A 12,500-nucleotide genomic window follows, 5' to 3' on the forward strand; every position below is an offset into this window, starting at 1 on the left:
ATTTATACATATGTATAGATAATAGGTTTCTGTGGAAATGTATATCTATTCTAAACAAAACCGTCCGACGAACGGGAATGTGAAACTCTGAGTAACAGCTTTTGTTATATTTCTGCTGATTTTTAATTAAAAGTATGGGGAGAGGGGGGCAAGTCGATTACATCCACGCTAATATACTACTGGTACTTAATTTATCAACCCCCGAAAGGATGAAAGGCAAAGTCGACCTCGGCGGAATTTGAACTCAGAATGTAACGGCAGACGAAATACCGCCAAGCATTTCGTCCGGTGTGCTAACGATTCTGCCAGCACGCCACCTTCAATAATAATAAAACTGATGATGATGATGATGATGATGAAAATAATAATAATAATAATAATAATAATAATAAGAAGAAGAAGAAGAAGAAGAAGAAGAAGAAAGACGGCTTCGAATGATGTTTTGGTACCAGGGACGGTCTGTTTACCGATTGTACTGTAACGTACCGGAATGCCATCTTATTTATTGTGTCCAGTAGACAACAATATGTACCTAGTGACCAACCAGAACACTACACTGGTATGACGTCATTTCCTGTTAGTTACCGAGAACTTGTAATTATATTTCAGTGGGTGTTCAAGTACGGGGTTTAAACAGTAAAATGTGTGTGTGTGTGTGTGTCTATATATGAATACGTGTATATATTACGCATTAATGTACACACATACACACACACACACACACACACACACACACACACGAGTGTCTATGGAACTATGGTATTTGCTCACTAGCACACAGACACACACATGTGCATATATATACTCAAGCATGCGTACATATATATCTGGAGATACACATATGCGTATACGTACAAATATATATAATTTTACACGTACATGCGTATAACCTGCACGTATACTTCATACATCCATCCATACACGGTACATAAATATATATATATATATATATGTGTGTGTGTGTGTGTGTATGTGTGTGTGTGTGTGTGTATGTATGTGTGTTTGTGTGTATGTGTGTTTGTGTGTATGTGTGTGTGTGTGTGTGTGTATACTTATATTTACATACTAATGTGTTACACAAAATGGCGGACGTTTGTGCATTGTGAGAGTTGTACGAGAAATTGCCGTAATTGGCGAGGATAACAAGATTTGTAAGGTCGGATAGCTTTGTTCTGCAACGACTTGTTGTTGTTGTTGTTGTTGTTGTTGCTTATTACATTTCTACAGATTCGTGTAGTTTTTGTTGTTGCTGATTGCGTTTCATTCTTTTATTCCTTCGCTTGTTTCAATCGCTTGACCGCGGCCATGCTGGAGCACCGCCTTTAAGTCTTCGTAAGCGTTAGTAGCTATTCTATCGGGTGTCTCTTGCCGAACCGCGAAGTTACGACGACGTAAACACACCAGCATCGGTTGTCAAGCGATGCTGAGGGGTGGGGTGGGGACACAAACACAGACACACAAACACATGCACACACACACATACATACATACATACATACATACATGCATATACCCCCCCCCACACACATACGCACCCCTTCATCCTCCTTCTTCCGTCTTTCCTTTCTCTTTCTCCTTTTCGAATCCTTCTTTTCGTCCCTCTCTGCTTCTCTTTCCCCTTTTGTGTCCCTCTCTCCATCTCCATCGCAATAAACCAGCCTACAGCCACCCACCGCCTCCCCCCAATCAATCTCGTTCCACGCCTCCTACCCTTCCACGCCCATCACTACATTACTAATTCAATTCTAAACCCTTATTCAGATTTCCAGCTTTGAAGAATTATCAACAAAGTCTCACCTCAGTCCCTAATTCATATTTTTTTTCAGGGGTTAGTCCTTTTACTTCCCTTCAATGCAGGGAATAAAAGAATGGAGCGGGCAATGGCCGCCATATTTGTCCAAATATTCTTTCCTTTTTTTCAGTCTCTTTCTTAATCTAGATTTTGTTTTCATTCGGAATTTCCTTCTGTTATCTGCTTTTGTGTTTTTCCACCACTTTTACACATTCTTCTTCTTCTTCTTCTTCTTCTTCTTCTAGCACCGGTCGGCCTATATATATATATATATATATATATATATATATATATATACATACGAGCTTCTTTCAGTTTCCGTCTATCAAATCCACTCACAATGCTTTGGTCGGTCCGAGGCTATAGTAAGAGACACTTGCCCAAGGTGCCACATGTATGTACATATACATACATATATATACATATATATATAAATGTATATATATATACATATATAAATGCATACAAATATACATCCGTATATGCATTTATATATATGTGTGTATGTATATGTATATATACATATATACTGTACTGATCCATGATAGAAAATTCAACCAAAGAAGTACTCCACCTGGTGAGAGATAAATATATATATACATATATATGTGTGTGCGTGTATATATATATATATATATATATATATATATATATATATATATATATATATACACATACGCACAAACATCTTGCTAGAAAGTTGACATTTAACACATTGATTAACCATCTCCCAGCCTATCTACCACCCCTTCACGCACACCCTCTCTGCTATAACCACCACCACCACCACCACCACCACCACCACCACCATGACCATCATTTCCACAACACACGCAGCACAACCACAGCAGCAGACACGACACCATCAATTCCTCTGTCTGTTCCACCAGCATCTTACTCCAACAACCAACGTTACAAAGTAAAAGTCTCTCAAAAATATCGAAATAAATAACGACTCAACGTTTCGATTTTTGCTCATTTTCGTCGATTTTTATGTTTTGAGAATTTTATGTGTTTATAATTTTCGGATTCACTTTTGATGTAATTATCTCTCCTACTGGCAGAGAAGTTTGCAGTTTGTCATATAACTTCACTTAAACACACACACATACCCCCCACACACATATATGTGCATGTATGTATATAAGTTAAGACGCTAGGATATTTTCCTACTTTTCTTAGCATGAAACCAGCGGTAGCTTTAATTCCCAAATAAAGAAAGTGTATATCCATCAATGCGATGTTGAGCACTCATTTCATAATTCGACATTTAAGTATATATTTATGTATATATGTATCCATCTATCTATCTACATATATATATATATATATATATATATATATATATATATATGTATATATATATATATATATATATGTATATATACATCTTTGTGTGTGCATGTATGTATATATGTATGCATATATGTACGTATGTATCTATCTGTATATCTATATATATATATATATATATATATGCATATATATATATATATATATATGTATATATGTATATATATCTGGGACATTGATTGAGACGCGGAGAGACTTCTGACTCGGTACTCTAGGGGGCGGTACTGGGAGGTATTTAATTTTTTTAGGTGAGGGGTGGTGTGGAGGAGGGTAGATTATCTGATTTATTTTTAACGGTAAATGTGTTATATGGAAAATTGATTTTGATGGAAGCGCAGGATGCGGAACAGGTGCTCGCAGGATGTCTATGGGTGCGTATGTATACGCGTACATTTGTGTGCGAGAGGGTGTATATATATATATATATATATATATATATATATGTTTATATGCATTGATGCATGTGTGTATATATATATATATATATCCACACACAAGTGTTAGTATGTCAGTTTGTGTTTAGGAAGTGGGTGTATACGCATATATTGATGTGTATGTATGTATGTATTGGTGTGTGTACATGCAGTAATTAGTGCGTGTATATTGGCATATATATATACACACATATGCATACATATGTGTATACATATATATATGTAAGCTTTGGCTCATGTGTATAGGATATATACATATAAACATGCACACACATGCACACACATTTATAAATAGCTATGTAAGCGCATATATATATATATATATATATATATATATATATATATATATATATATATATATACATGTATGTATGTGTACGTGTGTGGGTTAGATTAGTGTGTGTGTATATATATATATATACTCAAGTAATTTATATTTAGTCATGCTGCATCTCTCTCCATCCATCCATTCATCTATCTATCTATCCATCTATGCATACATGCATACATACATACATATATATATATACTTAGATAAATACCTTTCTGTATAATTGTATATGTACATATGTATATGCACACACACACACACACACACACACACACACACACACACACACACACACACACACACACACACACACACACATCCCTGTGCAGTATGTTACAAGGACATACAGCTCACTACCTTCATGTTAGAAAGCCAAACACCAAAAACAACAGCTACAACAGGAACAACAACAACAACAACAGTAGCAACAACATCAATGTAGGTGTCGTTGCTATCGCTATTTTTATACATGGAAGCTCGCAGACGGCATGGGATCTTCCGGATGTTCAGTGGCGCCCTCTGCTGGAAAGCAGGCAAAACGGAACTGATTAAAAAGCTTAATGAGGCGAGATTTGGATGGTGGGTGAGCGGGATTACGCTGGATGTTTGCTACGTAGATACAGTGAAACCTCTACATGGTAGCTAGACCTGCTAGAAATAGCAGCCAAATCTCCCTCAAATCACACCCTACTCTCTTATCTATGTATATATGTATGAGCCAATGAGGGAGACCTCTACATGGTAGCTAGACCTGCTAGAAATAGTAGCTAAATCTCCCTCAAATCACACTCTACTCTCTTATCTATGTATATATGTATATATGAGCCAATGAGGGAGGCCTCTACATGGTAGCTGGACCTGGTAGAAATAGCAGCCAAATCTCCCTCAAAAAGACACTGTGGTCACCGTTGGAGTATCATAATTCTACCGGATGAAGGCTGACCTAAGCAATTAAACACAAAACATGTGTTGTATATAAGAGCGAGAAAAGCTAAAGTCCTGCTAGAAATAACAGTCAACCTTTATTGAAATTAACACCTGCAATCTTTTTAGAGAGAGGTAGATTACAGAGTGTAATCTTAGATGAACTGTGCCTGATTAAATGATGGAATGGTCACGGATGGCGGTAGTTTTTATCCTCTCTTGTTGGTTGAGGCTGACGTTGGGTTTACATATAACAGCGTAATAAACAAGAATAATAACAACAACATCGATGACGGGAACAACAACAACAACAACAACGTGAAGATTAACCACAACAAAAGCTGTAACAATCATTGTAAAAATTCAACAACAATATTGCTAGGAATATTGACATTTATAATTAAAATATTTTAAATAAACACGTCATCAGCAGCAATAAGAAGAAGAAGAAGAAGAACAACAACAACTGCAGCGGTTGCAGCAACAAAAAGGGTGACGATAATTATGTCAACAGCAACAAGAAGAACAATATCAGTGATAACAACAAAGAAAGTGACGTTGCATGATTAAAAATATTCGAAATAAATAACCACATGAGAAACAATGACAGCAATGGAAGCTGCAAACCACAACAATGGCGATGACGAAATCAACGCCTTCTTTACCAACACCACGACGGCCACCGCTATCGCTATCACCACCACTACTACCACTATGGCAACTACGACCACCACTGTTACTACTATAACCAGTACCACTACCAACACGCCGGAACCCCACCATTTGAAGAACGACTAAGACCGTCTCCCCCTCCACACACGTAAACAATACCACCAGCACTGTCACCGCCATTGTCTTTATTACCGTGACTACAAATACCATAAAGACCACCACCGATACATACAGCGAATGCTACAACCTGTACTACAACCAACAGACATCACTGCAAACAGTAACATTACCACCACCATCACAAACACCACAAACACCACAAACACCACTACTATCACCACCACCACCACCACCATTAACAACATTCCCGTTCACCACCACCACTACCACCATCGTTACAAGCCTCTCACCGCCACCACTACCAGCACAGCTATCACAACAACCGCTATTACCCCCACCCATCCATCCTCACTACCATCACCCCTCCCACCACCATGTAGATATAAAGAAACTAATAATAACAGCTAACAACCAACGACCAACCACTGAAAACATACAATCAGTGAATAAACAAAAAATGGCGGTTATATTTTCTCTTTTCATTTTGCGCTCTTTTGAAAAAGAGTCGTAAAAAATTTTTTTTTTTTGAAATGATTGAATAAAAATGAAATAATAAAAGTTATAATGATATTATTATTATTATTATTATTAATCAGACCCTCCCACCCCAAAAGACAATGAATTTATCATTGGATTCTCGTCATAAAAACTTTTTCGTTATGTTTGTATTGTTGTTCATTTCCTTCTTTCTCTCTCTCTCCTTTTTTTCTTCTTTTCCTTCCTCGACTTTTTCTTCCTCCTCCTCGTCTTCTTCCTTTTTTTGTCTTCTTCCTTTTTTTATCTTCCTATGTTCTCTTCGTCGTTCGTTTTCGTTTTCCTCCGCTTCTTCTTCTTCTTCACGTCATTCCATATTAATTTATTCTTCGAAAAAATCTTGCAGAGGAACGGGGGAAGGGGCGTTGGCGCTGGCGGTGGGGTAGAATACCAAAAGGGAAGTTGCGGTTCTTGTTTTCCTTCGTTATCGTATTTTTTTCAACTTTTTCTTGTTTGTTTATTTTTTTTTTCTTTAAATTTAATTTTTAAATTTGAAATTAATAAATGAATGACTTGTACACAGAATAGACGAAAGAAGAAAAAATATCAAACATACACACACACACACACACATATACACACACACACACACACACAGAGAGGCACATGTTTATACAAAAACAAAAGAAAAATTACACACACACAAAATAATCCATACAGATATATATATAGAGAGATATAAGCACACACACACACACACACACATATACACACACACATATATATACACACACACACACAAGCGAAGTCACGGAGACGTATTTTATAAAATTTTTTTTTCATTTTTCGGAATATATACGTGTGTGTGTGTGTGTGTGTGTGTGTGTGTGTGTGTGTGTGTGTGTGTGTGTGTGTGTGTAAAAAAATTATATTTAAGCAAAAAAATTGTTTCTAAAACCTCCCACAAAAATATTAGATTAAAATGTGTTTAACGGAAAAAACACTCATGTTAACACACACATTCAACCCCCATACACACACACACACATAATATTTATACACACAGTCATGTATTTATCTTTATATGTATGGGTGTAGGTATGTATCTATATCTTTCAACCTATCTATCTATCTATTTCTGTCTGCCTGTCTATCTATCTGTCCATCTATCTAGCTGTCTACCTTATCTATCTATCTATCTATCTGTCTGTCTATGTTTATCTGTCTGTCTCTATCTATCTATCTATCTACGAATGAAGAAGAGAGAAAGAATAAGGAAGACATAGAACGAACGAACGAACGAACGAACGACAAAAGAAAGAGGAAAGAACGTTAGGAAGAAAAGCAGGAAGGCAAATGAGAAAGGAACGAGAGAAAGAGGTGATGAAGAAAAAATACAGAAGGAAATGCGAAGAGACAGAATAAGAAATATGATAAAGAGGAAGAATGAAAAGAAGAAATTGAAGAATAAGCGACGGGAAATGAAATAAGTGCCCGCCCTACCCACCCCTGCAAACCAAGTATCCGGAGTTCTCTATTCGTCCGCCATATTAATTTTAATTTCTTGTATCAAAATTAAGCTTTTAAAATAAACACAGAGACCTGCCCCTCCCCTCCAATACAGTATTATATTTTCATAGTTTTTCTTTCGTTCAGTTTTTTTCTTCTTCCTTTCTCTCTCTCTCTTTTTCCATCATTCATCGCCATTTTTTGTTGTACTTTTGTATTCTGTCTTTATCTTTTTTTTTTCTCTTTTTTTCGTTTTTATTGTCATTTTCTTGTTGTTGTTGTTGCCTTTGTTGCTATCGTTGTTGTTGTTGTACTTCTCATCCTCGTTCTTTTCTTCTCTTCTTCCTCTTTTCTTCCCCCCCTCCTTTTCTACATTTGTATTCATTTTCTCCGTCCTCTTTCTACTTCTTTCTATTCGTTATATTCTTAACAGGCTCATCATCATCATCACCACCATCATCATCATTATAATCATCATCGTCGTCATCATCACCGTAATCGTCATTATTCATCATCATCAACATCATAACCACCACCACCAGCACCATCATCATCATCACCGTCATCATCATCATCATAGTGCCCTGATGCCGTACCAGGCATTGGCTCTCATGGCTTCTGATCTTAACTGATTGGAAGTGTTATCATGTGTACCTCGTTTTGTCTTGGTATAAAAAGATGGGTTTTACAGCAAATATTCTGCCCAACACCACAGATTTTGCTTGTCAGTTGTTTGACCTTAACCAGTTGAGCATATCCCTTGGTGGCTGACGATATGTGCATCTCTGATCACGAGCAGAAGTAGTGGGGGAGCATCATAGCCATGTGTTGAGAGGAATTCTTTGGGGTTTGAATAATTCACCTTTGGAAACATGGGTGTTTTGCTCAACATCCTTAAACAGACCTTATTCAGGGACCTTTTGAGTGGGATGGGCTACTCGACCTGAAGAAAATTCTAACTGGGCCCCACCTGCGAGGTCATGCGCTGTTTATCTTGATATGAGATCACCATGTCGTGCACATATGGTTGTGATGCATGTGCCTGGTGTACCCTTATCAGACGGGTAGTCATGGTGGGTACACTGGGCTTCGTATATTTGTACCCCAGTGTCACTTTGATGGCATGCACTGCTCTCTCACTCAATAATAATAATAATAATAATAATAATAACAACAACAGGAAGTATTTAGTTATCAGCAAAACTTAGAACTGCTTTTGTGTTGAGGAAAGTGTTACGTCTCTAAGCTGCAGGATTGAGCTGTGACGTGACATAGACAAAAATCAGAAGTTAAGTGAATAATAATAATAATAATAATAATAATAATAATAATAATAATAACTTTAATTATAGCAATATTTGTATTTGTACTATATTTTTTGATAATATTGCAAATACCATAATTATTATAATTATTTCAATAATTGTTATTGCTGTTGTTATTATTATTATTATTATTATTATTGCAATCATGATTATTGTAATCTCCGTCTCTGTTACATCTCGTCATACAGACGTCGTTTCAACTGTTCTCGATGACATAAGATAAAGAAGACAACGAGAAAAAGAAGAAGAAGAACAACAACAGCAACAACAAAAACAACAACAGCAATAAAAACAATAACAATGATGATGAGAAATTTAGAAAGCGAAAAAGAACAGAAACAAAGAGAAAAGAACTAACAAACAAAAATATGAAAATATATATGCGCAGCCGCACTCGCACACACATCACTCAACAACAACAAGAACAACAATGACAACAACAGCATTAGCAAAAGCAAGAAGAAATATGAAGAAGATATATACACTCATATATAAAAGAAATAAAACTAGAAAAACAAATCAGAAAAGGAAACTGACATACGCAGGCGCAATCACACAATCTCATACACGAACGTAACCACAAATACAACCACCACCACCACCACCACCACCACCACAACATCAACAACAACAACAATTATAATGACTATGATAATTGTAACAACAAAAGCCCTCCTCTTCTCCTCCGCCACCGCATACGATGCTCGCCCTTTCCCCCCTTTTCCCGCCGCCATAACAACAGCAACAACAACAAGCAAAGAAGCAAGCAATGCTTGCACTCCCCTTTTACATACGCTCTTTTTTTTCTTCTTCTTCTTTTTTTTTTGCCCGCCAGCCCGTCCCTTTCCACCGTCAGAAAATTAAGACACAATCACCTATTTGAGAAGATCTACCGCGAAAATTAATTCTATCAGCTGTACAAAACGAACGAGATTCGCGTCTCCTTTGAGACAACTTCCGCCAAGTTTTTTTTCCTCTCCTCGTGTGGCGGCGGCGGCAGGGGGGGGGGGAGGCGAGATCAGGTGAAGGGAGACAGGAGGAGGATAACGACTCTATTGTGGCGGTGCTGGGATTGTTTTCTATTTGGTTCTATAAGATATTGTTGTTGTTTAGGACGTTTTTACCTCCATTTTTTTTCTTCTTCTTTTATGTTTCTACGTCTCTTATCTTGTCTACGAGAGTCTTCCTTTCCCCCCTTTTTTTCTTTCTTTCTTTCTTTCTCATTCCCTCTTTGATTTCTTTCTCTTATGATGCCTTTCATTCATCCCTATGTTTCATTCATTTCTTCTTTCGTCGTTTCCTTCGCCCCTTATTTATTTATTTATCGCTTTTTATTTTCCCCCAATTATTAGTTACTACTACTACTACCACTACTACTACCATCATCATCATCATCATCACCACACCTACCACCACTGTCATCATTAACAATCACCTTAATCGTCATCATAAGCCTCATCATCGTCGTCATCGTCATCATCATTGTCATCATCATCATTCTATTTCTGTCACTCTCTATTATTGTTATTATTATTATTATTATTATTATTATTACTCTTCTTCTTCTACTTCGTCTTAGTATCTCTCTCTCTCTCTCTCTCTCTCTCTCTCTCTCTCACACTCACACACACACACACACACGCACACTGTTATTACTATCGCTTTTATTATCATCATCATCATCATCATCATTATTATTATCATCATTATTATTATTAATTATTATTATCATTATTATTATCATTATCATTATTATTATTATTATTGTTTTCCCCTTTGTGGCTCCTCCGTTCGTACTCCTTTCATATTTCGTCGTTTCTTTTTCTCACCTCACCTCACCTCCCCATCTCGCCCACCCAACCAGCTCCGTATATCCCACCACAACACACACACACACAGAGCCTCACCCTTCGATAGCACCCTCTCCCACCACCTCCCCACCGCCTTACTGCTCCACTTCCCCTAACCTACTCCCTTTTGCCATTTGCATCTCATACGCTACCGACTCTAGCACCACAAACCCCCAAAAGCTCCTCATAATAATACCTATACCTTTACCCATAATTCCTCACCCCCATCTACCTTCACTCATACACGTACCCTGCCCTTACTCACACTCCATCTCCACTCCACTTCTACTCTACCTCCTTCTCTTGCTTTGAACTTACTTTCTTCCATCCACACTTGTGTTTGACGCTATCTATATTTTCGGTATTTTAACCCACCTATCTATCTATCTAACTATCTATTTACCTATCTATCTATCTGTTTATCTAGCTAGGTAGATAAATAGATAGATAGATAGATAGATAGCTAGATAGATAGATACTGCAGGAACTTCGTAGTGTCGGCTGGAGTAACATTATTAATAAAACAGGGGATGGAATGCGTAATAGACTTTATTGAGTACAACACATGTTTCGACCCGTTCTGGGTCTCTTCAGGTACATCAATGAAAAAAAAGTTTCACAAGAGTTTTCTTACGTACCTCGAAATGTCCATTAGATTCGAGAATGAATAAAATCAGAGAAAAATCAAATACGAACACGCAAAGTATACATTCTAGCTTAGAGAATACATACATACGTACATACATACATACATATATATACATATATATATACCATATATACATATGTATATATATATATATATACCATATATACATATGTATATATATATATATATACCATATATACATATGTATATATATATATATATACCATATATACATATGTATATATATATATATACCATATATACATATGTATATATATATATATACCATATATACATATGTATATATATATATATACCATATATACATATGTATATATATATATATACCATATATACATATGTATATACCATATATACATATATATACCATATATATATATATACCATATATACATATACCATATATACATATACCATATATACATATACCATATATACATATACCATATATACATATACCATATATACATATACCATATATACATATACCATATATACATATACCATATATATATATATATATATATATATATATATATATATATACCATATATACATATATGTATATATATATATATATATACCATATATACATATATGTATATATATATATATATATACCATATATACATATATATATATATATATACCACATATATATATATACCATCACAACCACCACCACCATTTCCACGACCACCACCACTGTTACCGCCATCACAATAACCAGTGATGGTGGTAGTGGTGCTGATGGTGGGGACGGTGAGGATGGTGGTGTTGGTGTTGGTAATGGTGGTGGTTGTGGATGTAATGTTGGCGGTGGTGGCGGTGGCGCTTGTCGTAATGCTAACACTAGAGTGATAGTTGTGGCATTTATTGTTATAACTGTAGCAGCAGCAGCAGTAGTAGTAGTAGTAGTAGTAGTAGTAGTAGTAGTAGTAGTAGATTTAGTTGTAATTCCTGTGGTTGTTGTTGCAGCTATTGTTGTAGTTGTACTTGTTGTTGTGGTGGTGGTGGTGGCTGTAGTAGTTAACGTAGCAGTATCA

The 12,500-nt window shown here is 36.2% G+C and overlaps 1 protein-coding gene across 1 annotated transcript in view; it reads left to right on the forward strand.

Annotated features, from left to right (window-relative positions):
- Positions 1-12,143: 12,143 nt before the first annotated feature.
- The window catches only part of LOC149130278 (uncharacterized), a gene marked incomplete at its 5' end in the record, with an annotated part of 17,667 nt that continues 17,310 nt past the window's right edge, over positions 12,144-12,500 (forward strand). The window contains one exon of the mRNA XM_089345706.1: positions 12,144-12,500. This exon is cut by the window's right edge and continues 390 nt beyond it. Within this exon, the coding sequence (XP_089201832.1) occupies positions 12,144-12,500 (357 nt within the window).

This window comes from Octopus bimaculoides, chromosome 29, assembly GCF_046866305.1.
Source record: "Octopus bimaculoides isolate indiv1 chromosome 29, ASM4686630v1, whole genome shotgun sequence".
Taxonomy (NCBI): domain Eukaryota; kingdom Metazoa; phylum Mollusca; class Cephalopoda; order Octopoda; family Octopodidae; genus Octopus; species Octopus bimaculoides.